Source organism: Fusarium graminearum, chromosome 1 (assembly GCF_000240135.3).
Source record: "Fusarium graminearum PH-1 chromosome 1, whole genome shotgun sequence".
Classification (NCBI taxonomy): domain Eukaryota; kingdom Fungi; phylum Ascomycota; class Sordariomycetes; order Hypocreales; family Nectriaceae; genus Fusarium; species Fusarium graminearum.
The window spans coordinates 8,610,093-8,627,222 of record NC_026474.1 but is presented as its reverse complement, the minus strand read 5'-3'; the positions used below and the strand labels follow the sequence as shown (position 1 = coordinate 8,627,222).

The following is a 17,130-nucleotide window of genomic DNA, read 5'->3' as shown; positions in this document are numbered from 1 at the left end:
AGTTTGTGACCATATAAGCCTCACCCTTTGGCCGAAACCTCACTTAAGGATCTAGGATCTGGCCTGATGGTCTAGCGGTATGATTCTTGCTTCGGGAGTGACATCTCAGTCTTATCAAGAGACTATAGTTTGCGAGAGGTCCCGGGTTCAATCCCCGGTCAGGCCCTTCTTTTGCCAGTCTGACTGGCATGTCTTTTTACTGGTTGTGATCCTTGTTACACCGTCTTTCGCTTCTCTTCTGTACGCGAGGAGAGTCCACATGGGAATGGAACATATTGCTATCAGTATTCAGTATCGTAGCAACTACCTACAAGTTACTTTCTTCTTTGTAATTGTAGACCAACTGCCATCCACACTCAACCGCTGGTAAGCCAACTCCTTGACGGAAGCACTACCAAAAGACATGACAAAGTATCCCGCACGCATATCAGACTTGATAGAAGTAGCCACCTTGTTCCCAGGCAAAGCAATAACCCTGTTCGTTCCCTCAAGAATATCAAAAGACGCTCCAGGCTTGGACACCACCTTGACATGAAACTGGCACACACCCTTCTTCTTAGAGCACCGAGCATCCATATGGATGGGATACGTATTCTTAGGCAATGGCTGATCCAGGGATGATAGATCCATACTCATGGCATCATTAGAACCAAAGTACATAGCAGAATCGTCAATAGTCATGCGAGTTGTATAGATGGATCTATCACGCTCCGTGCTGTTACGTGCATGATGGACGTAGAAAAGCTCCGAGCCCGGTGGTGTTTGAAGAATAACGTCTTGGGCACCAACTTTCTTGTTGTGCTTAGCAGGAGAAGCGACGATGCTGCCGTGACCAGTTGAGTAGATTGGAATCTTGGCATCAGGCTTCTGAGAAAGAATGGGGTTGTTTGCCGATTTTCGGAATGGTCCAAATGGAGACTTGGACGTCGCAAAGCCAACGCCGTAGTTAGATGCTTCGTAGTTGTTGGCGCTGTAGGTGAGCAAGTAAACAGGCTTGCCGTTCTTTCCAGGTCTTCTGATGAGAGTGCTGCCTTCAGCCCAGCGACGGTCTTTCTTGGTGCCATTGTTCTTTTCGTAGTCGTTAACATGATAGTTCTCCCAGTCTTGGGGATCGGCGCCGTAGGAAATAACAGTCTTCCAGCCATCCTTGCGTGGAGGTGAACCAATCTCACCAGTGCCGTTATAGGATGTGATGTTTTGAGGAAGTTTCGGTGCATCTTTGGCGTGAATATCCTTTTGCGAAGCTATGATTTCAGGCATCGTCATCGCTTTGGGGTCGTCCCACCAGTCTCGCTCCATCTCGACAACGATGATGTTGGATTCTTCAATGTACTTGCCAAGCTTCTTATCCCAGTTCCAGTTGCGGTAGGCATTTCGAGAGAGATAAAGATAAACCTTTCCGTCCTTATCGAAAAAGATGTTGACGTCGATGGTGGGGATATAAGTACCTTTGGGTGCTGTCTTGCCCTCTTTGAGGGTTTGCGGAGGACGCATTTGCTTCTCATCCATGATTAGATTGACATCGTAATAATCAGGATCAAAGGGATAATAGTCAATGGGCTTTGATTTGATTTCCCTGAATGGCCCAGTAGGTGATTTCGAAACCGCCACTCCAATCTTGGACGGTTCTTCAAAGTCTGAGTAGCGGAAATAATCCTTCGCCAAATCCTCTCGCAAGCGTCCAGCGAAGAAGAAAAAGTACCAGTCGGTTTTCTCATTGTAATAAGTCTCGGGAGCCCAGTACCAATCACGCGCCCAGCAGGCCTGACCACCCTTGATGCGGTTCATGTCGTCGTCGTAGCAGGCCTTCAAGACGCCACCTGGATGTTTGTGCCATGTCGATAGGTCGGGGCTGCTATAGATGGCGAATAAACTACCTGGGTCTGCCCCTTCGGTCGAGTATGCAAAATACTGGCCGGTTTTAGAGTCGTAGATTACATGAGGATCTGCTCCTAGATGGTTTGCCGAGTTGTGAAACTGGGGCGTTTTGGAGTCATGTTTCGAAGCCAGTGACGATGCACAGAGGCACATGAGACCTGTAACGATGCTGGGGAATTGCATTTTAACAACTGCCCAAACATGTCACAAGAGGTAGAAGAAGTGATGAATACCCAGTGGCTAATTTACTCTTGATGACTTATTCTTTCCCCTCATTACACTCAATGCAGATCCTGACCTCGGTCCGAGTAAATGCGAGCAGGAGTGTCATCCTTGATCTTTTCGGTACAATTCAAAGCGAGGCATATACTAACACCAAATATGATGAGGTCATCACGAGACTCCAATTTCCATTTTTGTACAGAATTTCAAACCGTCAAAGAGTCTCTTTAATTTAGAACGATCATCTCCAGCCCCAAAAACCAGGTTGATCCAGCAATCAACCCACATTCCAGTCAACATTAGCAGAGCTTAGAATGGCCTAGATAAAGCAAAACCTGACAGAGCCAAGTTTACCAGCCTTTGAGTTTAATTTTCCAAGAGTTAGGATCTCTACATTCTACTCCTAGAATAGGCATGATATGTCCGTGGCTTGTTGGGGAATTATTCCCGCCGTTATGCCTCGTGGCTGTTGCCGGTTGAACCTTAACCATCACATTCCGATCATTAGAAAACCGAATCATGACGGAGGTTTTGCTCGGATGGCCGGGAAACCAGTTGACTTTGTGTCCGTCAAGCTGACTGGCTTGTAAAATAGTTGAAGATCTACTATGACCTTTGAATGAATCATGTCAGCCTATACAAATGCTTTGTAACAGACTAATGAGCCAAATAGACTGCACGTATGGTTATTTCCCAGTCTCCAATTCAGTATCCTGACTAACTCGTGCCCGAGTGACTCATGAGTTTCAGCTGAGTTGGTGTTTTCGCCAATAGAACCCAAAGTGTCTTGGCCATCAAGCCAACCATCCTATTCTTAGTATCCAACATGGGAAAGTTTTCATTTTCCAGTTTAGTCTTTTCCTTGTCATGCATGATGTCTGGAATGACACACGAGCAACAAACGTTTCAACCATTTTGTGGCTATGGAATCTCACTCAACCATGAAATAGATCCCGATCACCTGTCCAACCATCCAGTTTCTACTGTACCTGCAGTACTTCGGGCACTTCCGCGTTCCAATGGTTCGGCTTGTCTTCTCAAACAGGTCATTGAACTGCAGAAAATTCTTGTTTGTTGGTCATCAAAGTTACATGACGGAAAAAGGCCTGAAACCAAACGGCTTACTGACAGGCCCAACGAAAACGATGAACGAATAAAACGACTTGTGGACCTGCGTATAACTCAAAGACAAGTGGTTGGTATGGATCGGCAAAAGTATCATTGTCTCTTACCACAAAATAGTCCGCATCCGGTATCGTGTTAGCCGGCGTTTGCAAACTCTCAACTATCCAAGACATAGCCTGATTGGTCTCAGATACGCTTTCAGATCGTAGCTGACGTGTTTTGGCCAAGATGTAGAGTCTGATTGGGCAAGTGTCGTGTCTTGTCTTGGCTGTTTTTGAGTTTTGTATCAGTTTGCCTTGTTTCTATGATGCTTGGTAGCAGCAAGCGGTTGACTCGTAATTCTTGCGTGAAATGTCTCATTCTCATACGATAGGGGGCTATGCATGGGAGAGTTATAAAGGAAGCAGTGATGACCCGAGAAGTGGAAATAATTAGCACAGCTTCAACAAGCACAAGCAAAACACAGAAGACGATACACAATGAGTTCACTTCAGATTCTATCGCTTCTTACAGCAGCCACGTCTGTGGTAGCTCTCGCTGGAACACCAAATGTTTACGCCAACAGTCGTCGGGGTTCATGCTACGGAGAAGCATCTTCTGACGATGCTTGCTGCTACCTTTCTCCAGCAAGGCTTTTACAAACCCAAGTCTGGGACACAAGACCCGTTTCTGGACCTCTAGGTACGTCTACACTCTTATGACCCAAAGATCCACTGTTAACATATCTAGATTCATGGACCATTCACGGACTTTGGCCCATCCATAACGATGGCTCCATTCCCCACAACTGCGATACCAACCGCACATACACAAACATTACACAAATTCTTTATCACGCCGGTGCTGAAGATATCGTGGAAGAGATGAATAAACTTTGGGAATCTGCAGACGGGGATAATGAAGGTCTCTGGCAAGACCAGTGGGTCGCCCACGGTACATGCTTCAGCAGTCTAAACCGCGAATGCTACGGCCGTAACTACGAAGAAGCCGAAGAAGCCGTACCCTATTTCCAAAAGACGGTTTCACTTTTCAAGCGTCTCCCAACGTACGAGTGGCTGCGCGATGCTGGCATCATTCCTTCGTACTCCATGTTGTACCAGCTGTCAGATATCCAAGAGGCCCTGGAACGGCAACATGGGTCCCGCGTATCACTTCGCTGTGCTGGTCAACGACTCCATGAAATTGGTTATCACTTCAACGTTACAGGGACACTGCAAGATGGTTACTTTACTGACTCAGGTGCCATTGGTCACTGGAACGACTGTCCTGATCTGATTCTGTATGAACCCAAAGGAGAGAGCAAAAAGGCCATTTTTAAGTTTGAGACGTTTCATCCGCATACGTCTACAGACGTGGAGGACTTGTAGGTTTACCTGGGGGGAGGTCATTCTCTTTTAGATAGCTTAGTTTAGTTTATAGCCTTTTAATCCATTCCATATTTAGTTACATACCTATTGTCACGTTTGCCATACATGATAGGCTGTGCAAGTTACTTGGTTTCCAGAATCTTTACCCACTACTTAGAGTTTACGGCTGGAGAATGGATTTAACGACATTGTCAATTGGACATCGTAAATATATATCCACCAGTCGGAGTTTTGAAAACCACGTTGTTTGTTGTTTCATTCTGATGATGCGTCGTATATCCCTGCTATAATTATCCAAGGAGTGAGAACTCCACCTCGAGAAGCATGGAATATTCTCCACTCTGACGAGTTTCGGAAACATCACTTCAATTTCCTTGAAACATGAGGATTCGTGGAGTTGGTTATAAAAGCAGGAGGGTCTTCAAACCTGGTGATATTATCAACATCACTAAACTTTCCTGTACATATATTCAATTACATATTATTCTTCCAAATGTATCCTTTCACTACTTTCACCTCTCTCCTTGCCATCGCTGGCGCTGTCAGTGCTACTCTTGACCCTGCCAAGAGCAACACAAAGGGTCAATACCCCAAGAACCCATCATGCTCTCGTAAGTTTACCCTACCAATAAAAATGTTGTGATAGTTTTGTACTGACCAGCTCGGTATAGCTTCCAAGACATCCAACGCCATCCAGGCCGCTGAGTGCGCTTACAACACCCGCGTCTCGGGCAAGCAGACGTTTGCCATTTTCAAGGTCGACCACCAGTACGACAAGAACAACGGTGCTCCTTATGGTACCTGCGAGGCTTATGAGTGCGATGCTCCTACTTCTGGCGAAATGACTGCCGATCAAGACTACTGGACTTTCTTCTGGAAGTAAGTACACCATTACAGAGGGTGATGACAACGAAACTGACCCTTTTAGCAACAATGGGGCGTCTTCAGGTGTTGGTACTACATGTATCAAGGATCCCAACGATGGAACCTGCGGTTGTGAGAACTCGGATGGTACTTTTATTCCTGGTGGAAAGAACTGCGTCTGAGTGGCAAAAGTTAGGTAGGGAGATAGGAGTAAGCAGAGACAATGAGACAAGAACTGAATTTTTGAAATTGCATCTAATCCGTAAAACAAATGACTTAATGCGAAAATGAATCGAAAAGGGACTAGTCTAGTAAGTAATGTGTCAGCGGATTACGGATAAGCTGTTCTTTGCCATCAATCTAATAGACTGATCGCCAAGACGAGAAGGATTCCTATTCGGGATCGCAACTCGACGTTAGTATGATGCTCTTGGGCCAACCTTTACCAGACGTTGGGCTCTTGCAGTAGTTAGTTGGTCGTTGCGCCTCCTGCCTTAGTCCAAACCACGATAGCGTAGTTTCCTCGGTAGTCTGTTGCACCGGCTTCAGCTAAGACGTAGATCATGCCCCTCAACTTTGCGGGGAAGTAAAGTTGTCAAATGGGACTGGACTGTAGTTTTGGGGGCTATTCTTGTCTATGGAATCAGTGTGGAGTTTCAGCTGAGAAGACATAAGGAGAAGAGACTGTCTCAGCAGGTAGGATAGCCCACACAGTCAAGCCCTGTCCTGTCCTTTCGTCCATGACTCTGATTCTTGAGTGAAATTAAGTGAGATATCGCCGTAAGGCTAAATCAAATCCAGCCGCTTGGCCTGTGTCACTTGTCAGTGGTGATCTGCAACTAATGCTAGAGGTGACAATCTGGACAAGGTCCCGTGGAACTCGACCTGCAGTCGAGACACTTTTAGTCTGTTTCCCTTGATAGAATTTTTGCCGCGGGATTAAATCACTGAAGTTGGGCAATTATGGAGACATTACTCACGGCACGAGCCGTAGCTGAAAAAGGGATGGATTATCTAGTGTGTTGGGCTATCCGAGTCAACTAAATCAAGCTGATTTCGTATCCAGGTTGTTGGGAAAGTAACAAAGAAACATCGGTGGTGTTGATACTGGTACAAAACGCTTCGGCAATTGAACGTCTGTGCATCCATGCAGAACAAAGATCTAGAGATCGATCCGGTAGAATAAATAGAACTTTCTACACTTTTTTCAGGGTCTTGTAATTAAAAAAACAAAGCGGTGTACAAGCGGAAACGTGAGTGGCTTGGCATGAAAAGGAAGAGGCCACCAGAAACTACCTTGGCCCAACACAAAACGATATCAATTTCACTTGACACAGACTTGACTGAAATTGTGAAATGTCACTGGAAACTCTCCCTCGAGTCAGGCTCATTCAGCAGTCTCAGCCTCACAAAACACCAACACGAGCTGGGTACCAATTTAAGGCCATGATCAACAATGCGGCAGATCAAACAGGCCACTGATTAGCACCAATTGGTTCCTCGCACTACTTAGTAGTGCAGATCCCATGTGATTTATCAAAGGGGCAATTAGTTGCAAAGCAAACTTTACGTACTTTTTGGTGTAGTCTGTAACGGTTGAGCGGTAGTTGGAGGTTGCCGGCGCGGGGAAAGGGGCCCGAGGACCAGGGTTTTAGAGTTTGATAACTCTGTAGTCTTGTATACTTGTCAGCTGCTATACAAGTCTGGTGCTGCAATGTACTAGATACCTCTGCAGTGTGTGTAGTGGTGCACCAGGGATGAAGTGGCTGCCTTAGTATCACAACTACTTCCAATCATCAACCAAGCGTTACATTTCAATGTCCACGCGTTACTCTACAGTAGAGAACCTTCAATCCCTACTCGGCTATGACGCCCTGCTTTCATTTCCACATATGCACCTCGTACTCCCCCCTCAACAGCCAAAACCATAACATGGAAAACATCACCCGAAAATTCTCTATTCATCACATCTCGATGATAGCAGTACCGAAGCGCCATACGACATGTCGGAATGATAACCCTCCTTTCTCCCAACTACAAAGCTCAGGAAGTTACTAGAGGTGATCTGGTCATCGCCTCTACAGCGCTGGGCTTCACCATCGGCTTCGGATGGCTCACCACCTGGAAGGCTTGCAGGCAGACATTCCAGGTATACCAGCGCCATGGGAGGCGCGTCTTTCGAAATGCATATATTATAATGGTCTGGTTGGAGTTGTTGGTCTGTACTATATTTGCTATTATTTGCATACTACATCTTCTTGATGTTATACCCCCAAGGTAAGTCAATTCAGTCAACTACAGGGACACACCGTACTAATTTCTATCCTTTAGCTTTGCATTTTATTTCACTATTCGTAAGTATAGTCATTATCCAATTTAGGACTGAGCATCTGCTAACGTCTATTAGTCACGACATGGGCTCTCCAAGTACGAACACCATAGCTTTGCTTACACAAGTCCTCGACTAACCCTTGGCAGGTCCAATTTCTCCTCCAAATCATCGTCAACCGATGCGGCATACTCCTCACACATACAAAGAAAGCCTACCGTCTCAAAGTTATCATCGGAGTGCTCATCACTGCTGTCAACATCTCTGTCTACTGCATATGGATTCCCGCACGACTACAAATATCACAACGCTACATCCACATCAACGAGTGGTGGGATCGATGCGAAAAATGCATATACCTCATCGTCGATGGGTGTCTGAACCTCTACTTTATACACATCGTTCGCGTAAATCTTATCGTTCACGGTTTGACAAAGTACAAGAGATTGACGCATTTCAATATGTTCATCATCGGGTTCTCGTTAAGCATGGATGTACTCATTATCACCATGATGAGTTTAAGAAATACTTTCGTGTATGGCATGCAGACCACCTTTACCAGAGTAACTACTGACGTGTCTCTTTAGATATATGCAATTTCACCCTCTGGCATATATTGTAAAACTACACATCGAAATGTCCATGGCCGACCTCATTGGCAAAATCGCCCGCGACAAGCATTGTGGCCTCATAGCAGAAGGCACATTCTCGAGCACCATTACCGATGGGACGTATCATCTTGAACAACGGTTCACCGAGGACAGTCAAACAGTACTTACTGTTCAACAAGACATTGGTCCTATTTCAAAACCCAGACGGATGTTGCGGTCATATTCGACACGTGCTGGGGAATATCAAAGGGAATTACCAGAACCTTGAACTTGTTAATATATTATACATAAAGCCGTGATCACAATTGTTGACCAATATAAAACAAATCATAATAAAGTTAGATGAATAATTTTGGTACTGATAAAAATAGGTATCCACGAAAAAGAATATATGTAGCTGATGCAATCAACCAACTCCGTGCTCTGACGTACAATATTTAAAACTCCCCTCTATAATCATATTATCTCTTCACATATGCGGCATCATTCAAGGCGCCTCATGGAGACCACCAGGTCCTTGGTTGTAACCTTGCTGAGGGGGATGCATCCATGGCTGGCCAGCCATCTCAGCTGGCGCCTGCTGATCAGGAGCCTTGTAGTATTCCTGCGCGGGCTGATGTTGAGGTCCAGTAGACATGTCGCTGGGAGGCGCATATCCTCCAGCCCCAGCACCAGAACCCTTGCGAAGGTGTTTCCAGAGAAGGAAGCCGACGCCAGCGAGGACAGCAACACCTCCAAGCGTGGCGCCGACGGCGATACCGGCGACAGCTCCGGTAGAAAGACCCTTGTCCTCCGAGCCAGAAGCAGATTCTGTTATGGACTCGGCGGCGGCGTCCGTTGTGGTTTCGGTGGCGTCGCGGGTAGGCGTAGGGCTAGGCTCTACGGTGGAAGAGGCTGCGCTCGTTGTTGCATCTTTAGGAACTGTGACGTTGAAGGCTTGGCTGTTGGCGTAGATGTCGTTGGTGCCGGACTTGAAGAGGGAGAAGTGGAAGACGGCATCTTCGCCGTCTTTTACTTCAGTAGAGAAGCCGTTGAAGCCGACTTGCCATATGAAGCTGGTCGATGTTGAGTTTTCTACATGCAGGGTTAGTTACTGCAGTACCGAATGGTGGTATCGAGCATACCTTTCAGACTCATAAAGAACTGGGTGCCACCGCCAGCAGAAGGGTAATCCTGCCAGAGAAGAAGGTTCGTCTCGTCGAGGTCTGTTTGCCACTCTACATTCATGCTCTCGTCGACATCGTACGAAGGGTTGTTCTTCCATCCCGAAGTACCAGAACCTCCAGGGGTGATGAAGGAGGTAGCAGCAGCAGCCCTGGTGGCGAGGCTGCTCAGCAGGACGGTGAGCGGTAGCAGAGCGTGCATTTTGTGCGTCAATATGTTTATCAAGATACTGAAGAGGATATGTGATTGTCGAGCCTCGGGATCAGGTACCAGCAACTCCAAAGCCGTCTGTTTATCACAAGCTGACCCGAACGATGGACAAAAGAAGAAGAGAAGAAAATGCTCAGCGCCAACTGGGGGAACAGCCGTACTGTTTCATCTGGGAGAGCAAAACACTCAGCCTCGATGGGCGAAGAACCTGGTTAATCTCAGTGTTAGCGTTGAAGCGGATATCGTGAGGGCTGGGGGCCGAGAGCTTCATCCAGTGAGACAACGATGAAATGGTTATCGGATCCGCTTTCTTACATAGTGAGCATACTAGCTCGGATCCTTGTGGCATTATTAAAATCTTTCGTGGGTCATAGAGTCTGAATTGTCTGAGATGACCGATGATCAGTGTCGCGCTATCATGAGATGGGAAATTGAAGCTAGAGATGGTGGCTGTGATGGTCAGTCTGTCATTGGCGAGAGCAGGGATACGATGAGACGAAAAACAAGCGCTTACATGCTGTACTGTCTATGCTAACAACTTAGGTCTCAGTTCTACGAATACAGAGGCAACCTACGCTCAGATGGACAGTCTAACAGTTAGACAGAGATGCAACTCTTCAATGCGAGGGAGAATAAATAGATTCGCCACTACTGACTTTATTGTGCGCCAATTAATATGTTCTAGAAAGGCACTCTCAGGCCCAAGCCACCCAAAGATTTAGGCGCCGACAGTGTCTTTTGCTTAGCCTTAGCTAGGGTCAGGGGTTCATGTTGCAGTGGATCTTAGCGGTGCCCACCGTCCAGCCTTGGCTACGGGTAAGGCGTTCTACCAGTCCATATCTTGATTTCAATCCTACCCTGAAGCCTTGTCCAGATCATAACGAGCAACAAATCGGATATTTGAAATGGGTCTTGATAGTTGGGAAATTGAACTACATCCAGAGTCAGATAATAGTGCAAGCTGGACTGACTGGCTTATTCACAATACGGTCACCTGACAACTATCACCTGTGCTGACTCATGCCAAACACCATGACGCACGACCAATACAGACCAAACATTCCCTAATTGCTACCTAAATCCATCGCTGAATACCAATAAACGACATCTATCATCAAAACAACCAAAACCCTCAAAGTCGAGAGTTGACAGGCTTTCCATTTGTCTTAACCCTAGACATGTCCTCTCCCAGAATCTCACGAACAAGTGCTCTGCCCGCAGCTCGTCCCGAAAAGATGCAACCTCCTACAAACGTTCCCTCAAGCGAACTATACCCGTGAACACCGCCACCTCCGAAACCAGCTACTTCACCAGCGGCGTACAGCCCCGGGAACGGAGTGCCATCAGCCCGCATAACGTTACTATCCAAGTTCGTCTCGATACCGCCGAGCGTCTTGCGTGTAAGAAGGTTCATCTGCACCGCGATCAACGGCCCGTGAGCCTTATCGAGAAGACGATGCGGTGGTGCAACACGACTACGACTATCGGGCCAATATGTCCTGGCGTTGTGGATGAGCATGGCTTGAGCGTCTTTGGAGTAGGGGTTGTCCATCTGACTGTCTCTGGCGTCGACAACTTCCTTGATATCATCGTACTCTAACAAAGGACCATTGCGCTTTTTGGCGAGTTCGTTCATGCCAGCGACTAGATCTTCCAGATTGTCGCGTACGACAAAGTCTTTACCGTGCTTCTGGAAGTTTTGAACAGGGACAGTGCCCTTTTTGCCGAAGACGCGGGTGAGGAGCATCCAGATACTCTTTCCAGTCACGTCTGGGTTCTGTTCTGAGCCAGACAAGGCAAATTCGCGAGCTATGATGCTTTGATCGAGGATAAACCAAGTATAGTCGTACCCGGTGCTGCAGATATATTTGAGTGTCGCCAAAGTATCTGTGCCAGGGTAGAGGAACGGCGGTAGTCGTTTACCAGTTGCATCAAGCCACAGCGATGAAGGAGCCGGAAGGACTCGGATTCCGTGTCCAGGCCAGATGGGGTTCCAGTTCTGGAGGCCTTCAGTATAATGCCACATGCGATCGCGGTTGATAACATGTGCGCCGGCGGATTCTGAAATGCCAATCATTCGTCCGTCGACGTGTGCAGGAACACCAACGACAAAGGTCTCCGGTACCTTGGGACCCAGTCGGTCAACAGGCCATGCCGCTTTGACAGCATCGACGTTGCCTCCAATACCACCTGAAGAAACAACAACAGCTGATCCGTAAATTTCAAACTTGTCCTTCTCGATGCGCGACGACTTGATGCCGCGTCCAGCATCGTCATCTTCCAGAATGCGACCTCTGACTCCCACGGCTCGCCCGGCATCGTTGACAATCAACTCATCAACAGCATGTCTGAATTTGAATGTCACGATACCCTTCTCGGCTGCTTTCTTGACAGGGTCAGCAAAGACCCTGACTACCTCTGGTCCTGTACCCCAGCTGACGTGGAATCTGGGGACAGAGTTGCCATGACCGGTAGCAGTACCATCTCCCCTCTCGGCCCAGCCAACATTAAACAAAAAGCCCAGTCCTCGAGCTTTGACATAATCCTCCATCTCGTCTGTTGCAAAGTCGACAAAAGCCTTGGCCCATTTCCTTGGCCAATAATCTTCCTCTTCACGATCGAACCTTGCTGAACCAAACCAGTCTCTCATGGCCAGTTCTCGAGAGTCTTTGATTCCCATTCTGCGCTGGTACGACGAATCGACCATGAAAACGCCTCCAAGAGACCAGAACGCCTGGCCGCCGAGGTTTTGTTCATTTTCTTGGTCGACAAGAAGGACTGGTATGTTTTTCTCTGAAAGCTCAAAGGCTGCGACGAGGCCAGCTAAACCTGCGCCGACAATAATAACGGGCTTCTGTTCTGAAGAAGACATGATGCTGATTGCGAAGTATTTGGATGAACGAGAATACAACAAAAAGCGATAAAGAATGAGCCGAGGATGTAAGACTGTATATCAATATGTAAGACGCGGGGTTGGTCTCTTAAAAGCGATCAAGCTACATTGGTCAAAGTTTGCCTCTCGGAGCCGCGGTCCGCGGCCTGCGCCAAGACTAGGAGAGTCCATGCCTCCCGGGAATATCGGTTGATCAATTGATGAAGATATCAAGTCAAAGTTGTGGAATGACTCTTGCTTGAGAGAATTAAGTTTCGGCAGTTCAGAACCGTTGACCGAATTAGAATCACATGCCCGGTAGACGTTGTTTACTATTCGTATTCACTAACTCATTACCAGGATATCCAAATTCAAAAACCAGACGCCAACCAGATAACTTCTAAATCAAACATGGTATTCATATTTATGTCTCGTTCAGATCCCGATATCAGGCTTTTTAGCCTGCTCTATCTTGGCCTGCTTTTCCTCCTCAGACAACTTCTCATATTCAGCAACATTCTCATCCCATAATCTAACACACTCGGCATTCCAGTTGCAGTCCTCGACTTGTCCGTATGCTGGATGACTATAGCGAGGATGCTTGCTTGGCCAGTTGGATGCGTGGTAGTGATGTTTGACCAAAGCACCACGGGAATCATGGTTACCAGAGTCTGAGTGGCCTTGTCCCGCACAAAAGGCTTCAACGTTGAGAACGAGAACTCTGCCGACGACTTTGGACTCGTCTATGTTGTGGAACAAGTCCCAAGTAACCTTGCCACCTTTGTGGTGGTGGTTCATCTGCTCCAGAAGGGCTCCCGTGAACGCAGAAGGACCAGTGCCGCTGATGACTTGGTCAAATGTAAGCTCGATGTCTCCCAGAGAGACTCTTTGCTTCTTGGACTCGTCCTTGAGCCAGGCCATGATGTGCTCGATAAGATGCAGCATAACAGGCTGGTGAGGCTTTGCAATGATGGTCCATTGACAAAAAGACTTTGACTTTTTGCCCAGAATTGGATGGTTGCTAAACTCGGGCTGATCAATCTCGACACCGACGATCAAGTCAATGTCCCGCTCATCATAGCGCTCTGGGATAAATCGATGCACCGGTCTTAACGCTTCAACGTCAATGTCCGCATAGACACCACCTTGAGCATACATGATCATGTATCGCAACAAATCGGCCTTGATGATGTGCAAGTTGATACTCTTGTAGAACTTGACAATATCAGGCCGATTTATCTGACTCCCCGCACCAAAGTGTTCTTCCACAAAAGAAAGCTCGTTATCGTCTGTGAGAACCTCGTATCGCATTCCAGGGTTCTTGTTAACCCACGTCCGCGAGGTGAGCAGGTCGCGGTCCTCAAAGTTGAGCGGGTCAACCTTCCATGTCTGCCAGATCTTTTGCGGGAACGAGCTGAAGCGCGTCCTCGTCACGAGGGGTGCTTTTTCCGTTCGGAAGGCTGTGAGCGGGCTGGGTATGGAGTAGAAGATGTCGAAGTTGAGGATGATGAAGAGCAGGATGACGCAGCAGATGTATAGCGGTATACATCTTTGCATCTGGGCTGGGACTCTGTTTCGGAACTTGGCTGTCGACGCTACCAGTGTTGGCGAGCCCAGAGGAGTGCCCATTTTGGACTTGGACTTGTTGGTGACGGTCCACTTGACGGTGATGGGAGGAGGAATACGTAGGTTAGACGGAATGTTTCGTCGAGAGCCACTCGCCATTACAGAGAGTCACCAACACTGAAGGAAAGAAGGGTTATCTGCGAGTTGAACACAGAAGAGAAACTGCACGATGGAGCTGAACCGAGTCTACTCTTGGCTAAATCTAGAAACCCTGAACGACTAGCCAATCTGTCTCACGCATACCAAGAAACCTGCAAAGCTTTCCTTTTAATCAGTGTCACCGGAAAGTGGAGAGGATTCTGAACCCATGTGATGTGACCGTCGAGGATCGTTGATACTGCAGCAGGGGGAACGTTATTAGCTCGAATTGTCAACTTCCAAGAACGGCATCTCCTCCGTTCCCTCGTACATGGTGGAGGGTGAGCACGTATGGGGTAAGAGAGAATATGACCGGGGCCATTCTGTTGGTGAGAGGAAGATATCCACTGGGTTAGACCAGGCCTGATGATGCGGCGCATGTCGTCGAGTGAGATTGCAGTTTGTATAGAGTTAAGCTGACCACAGACATTGTGGCTTTTTTTTCGTGCCTTGCAGGATCTTACTAGAGATTCACTTCACACCCTCTTCATTCGCCGTTAAGAGATAAAATTCGTCTTGGCTTGTGATTCCTCGGGTATAATTCAACCCCCTGTCCCATCTCATCCCCCGCACTGGTCTAATCCATTACAGTACGGCACCAAACAAGCTTTTATCCGTCCCCAGACTCGCCAGCCAATACGAGGCCGAATAATGGGTCTTTGCTTGCTGCCGACTTTCCCGTCTGGACCCTTGTAATCATGACCTATCCTGGGCTATCCTATGTATGAATACAAGCATCGAGATTTCCCTCACAAGAGGATCAAAAATGGCTTTCTTTTCGCCAATGCTACTGCATGCATCCCATTCAAAAGTACGTGGGTCTTGCGTGGTTGAACCCTGTCTTTGATATTCATGACCCCCTCGTCACAACCTCCCACATGCTTGTCCATCTTACTCTCCTCCTCGGCTTTTGATATTTGTTTACTCCGAATTGTATGCGGGTGATTGTCTAGACTACATCTTCAGCATCATTCAGCTAGTCTCTGCCCCCAAAGAGCTGAAACAACCTTCCACATCCAACTTCATCCACAATGTCGCCCCGAACAAGTGGCCTTCTTGACAGCGATGACTGGGACGAAGCAAAGTCTGACTCGTCCTCATCAGACTGGGCCATCAGCAAAAATTACTGGAAGCCATCACAAGCAGGCGGCAAGATAAGACAAGTCATCAACAGAATCGGAGCCGCTATTCGTGCTCGATCAAGACCTCCTCTGGAGAATCTCCGTCCAACAGCTTACCTGGACGGTCTTCGTGGTTTCGCAGCTCTTTTGGTGTACATCCATCACCACCAACTATGGGCCCATGGCATTTTTGACCAAGACAAGGTCTTTGAGAATGCATTTGGCTATGAAGGGAAATATTACTTTGTTACGTTCCCTGGTATACGGCACTTCTTCGTGGGCGGCCACTATGCCGTGTCAACCTTTTTCGTCATCTCAGGCTATGTCCTCTCTCTCAAGCCGATAAGCCTTATTCAAGCAGGAGAGTATGTTCAGCTTGGCGATGTCCTCGCATCATCATTCTTCAGACGCTGGATCCGCCTTTTTCTTCCTCTCATTATGGCCATGGTCATCTACATCACGTTTCTGCACGTCTTTGGCGTGTGGGTGCGTATCATGACCAAGGAGAAAAACTGGTACGATGAGATGTGGACGTTTTACTACGAGTTCAAAAACTTCAGCTTTGTTTTCAAAGAAGGTGGTGAGCCGTGGTTGACGTACAACAGACATCTATGGTCCATTCCTGTAGAATTCAAAGGCTCAGTTGTGGTTTTCACGTCTCAGATGGCATTTTCTCGATGTACGAAAAATGCTCGTCTCTGGTGTGAGCTGGGACTTGTTTTCTACTTTATGTACATTGCCGATGGATCGTTTTATGCCATGTTCATGTCAGGCATGCTTCTCTGCGATCTGGACTGTCTCGCAAAGAAGGGTGATCTTCCTCGTTGGATGGCACGTCTTGAGCCAGCGAAGGAGTTTATCTTTTATCACCTCCTTGCCTTCAGCCTCTTTTTGGGAGGAGTTCCCTCTCAGAACTCCAATGTCGAGCAACTTGCCAAAAACAGAGGTTTCTACTACCTTTCATGGTTTAAACCACAAGCTGTGTACGATTACAAGTGGTTCTACCTGTTCTACGCGGCTGTGTTCCTCGTGGCTTCGATCCCCCGAATCTTTTGGCTCAAGAGCTTTTTCGAGACGAGATTCTGCCAGTATCTGGGAAATATTTCATTCGCTCTGTACCTCTGCCACGGCCCAGTTCTTTGGGTTGTTGGAGAACGATTATACATGGCTGCAGGATGGCACAACGACGACATGATGAAGGCAATTCCTCATTGGGCGAACAAACTGCCTCTATCAACCAAGGGACCTATGGGATTCGAGTTGGCGTTTTGGGTGCCTCAGTTGATCCTCGTGCCTTTGACGTTTGGATTAGCTCATTTTGTGACGCGGTTTATTGATACGCCTAGTGTCAAGTTTGCAGCTTGGTTACATAAGAAGGCATTGGGAGACCCAATTAGCAAGCAGGCTAGACACTAAAGTAGAGTGTCATTCCAGATGCACAATAAATCAAGCTTAATTTTCAATGACATGTTTGTGCCTTTGTTGTGCATTGCCATGTCATGGTCTTCAGCTACCAAGACTTGTGATGACAACAGCTGAACAATATTAGATCTTCATATTATCGATACTTCTTAGTTGGGGACTGGCTCACATGCTCTCTGAG

At 47.3% G+C, this 17,130-nt stretch overlaps 8 protein-coding genes and 1 non-coding gene across 9 annotated transcripts; 5 read left to right on the top strand and 4 right to left on the bottom strand.

Moving 5' to 3' along the window:
• Positions 1–60: 60 nt before the first annotated feature.
• FGSG_20554 lies at positions 61–166 on the top strand. Its single transcript has one exon. It is a non-coding gene; the product is annotated as a tRNA-Pro (tRNA).
• Positions 167–303: 137 nt separating this feature from the next.
• FGSG_02687 (uncharacterized protein) lies at positions 304–2,061 on the bottom strand (the record flags this gene model as incomplete). The annotated part of the gene is made up of 1 exon (XM_011320336.1): positions 304–2,061. One exon carries the CDS (start codon positions 2,059–2,061, stop codon positions 304–306), a length of 1,758 nt encoding a protein of 585 aa, XP_011318638.1.
• A 1,643-nt stretch (positions 2,062–3,704) lies between these two features.
• Positions 3,705–4,592, top strand: FGSG_02686 (ribonuclease Trv; the record flags this gene model as incomplete). The annotated part of the gene is made up of 2 exons (XM_011320335.1): positions 3,705–3,906; positions 3,955–4,592. The coding sequence occupies 2 exons, from the start codon at positions 3,705–3,707 to the stop codon at positions 4,590–4,592; spliced, it is 840 nt and encodes a 279-aa protein (XP_011318637.1).
• A 493-nt stretch (positions 4,593–5,085) lies between these two features.
• Positions 5,086–5,638, top strand: FGSG_02685 (uncharacterized protein; the record flags this gene model as incomplete). Its single annotated transcript, XM_011320334.1, has 3 exons — positions 5,086–5,203; positions 5,264–5,471; positions 5,521–5,638. 3 exons carry the CDS (start codon positions 5,086–5,088, stop codon positions 5,636–5,638), a joined length of 444 nt encoding a protein of 147 aa, XP_011318636.1.
• A 2,015-nt stretch (positions 5,639–7,653) lies between these two features.
• On the top strand, positions 7,654–8,664 carry FGSG_02684 (uncharacterized protein; the record flags this gene model as incomplete). The annotated part of the gene is made up of 5 exons (XM_011320333.1): positions 7,654–7,733; positions 7,788–7,810; positions 7,864–7,883; positions 7,935–8,320; positions 8,373–8,664. 5 exons carry the CDS (start codon positions 7,654–7,656, stop codon positions 8,662–8,664), a joined length of 801 nt encoding a protein of 266 aa, XP_011318635.1.
• A 219-nt stretch (positions 8,665–8,883) lies between these two features.
• FGSG_02683 (uncharacterized protein) lies at positions 8,884–9,761 on the bottom strand (the record flags this gene model as incomplete). The annotated part of the gene is made up of 2 exons (XM_011320332.1): positions 8,884–9,470; positions 9,521–9,761. 2 exons carry the CDS (start codon positions 9,759–9,761, stop codon positions 8,884–8,886), a joined length of 828 nt encoding a protein of 275 aa, XP_011318634.1.
• A 1,141-nt stretch (positions 9,762–10,902) lies between these two features.
• On the bottom strand, positions 10,903–12,704 carry FGSG_02682 (uncharacterized protein; the record flags this gene model as incomplete). Its single annotated transcript, XM_011320331.1, has 1 exon — positions 10,903–12,704. Exon 1 carries the CDS (start codon positions 12,640–12,642, stop codon positions 10,903–10,905), a length of 1,740 nt encoding a protein of 579 aa, XP_011318633.1. The 5' UTR covers positions 12,643–12,704.
• Positions 12,705–13,077: 373 nt separating this feature from the next.
• On the bottom strand, positions 13,078–14,367 carry FGSG_02681 (uncharacterized protein; the record flags this gene model as incomplete). Its single annotated transcript, XM_011320330.1, has 1 exon — positions 13,078–14,367. The coding sequence occupies one exon, from the start codon at positions 14,365–14,367 to the stop codon at positions 13,078–13,080; it is 1,290 nt and encodes a 429-aa protein (XP_011318632.1).
• A 1,070-nt stretch (positions 14,368–15,437) lies between these two features.
• Positions 15,438–16,943, top strand: FGSG_02680 (uncharacterized protein; the record flags this gene model as incomplete). Its single annotated transcript, XM_011320329.1, has 1 exon — positions 15,438–16,943. The coding sequence occupies one exon, from the start codon at positions 15,438–15,440 to the stop codon at positions 16,941–16,943; it is 1,506 nt and encodes a 501-aa protein (XP_011318631.1).
• Positions 16,944–17,130: the final 187 nt, after the last annotated feature.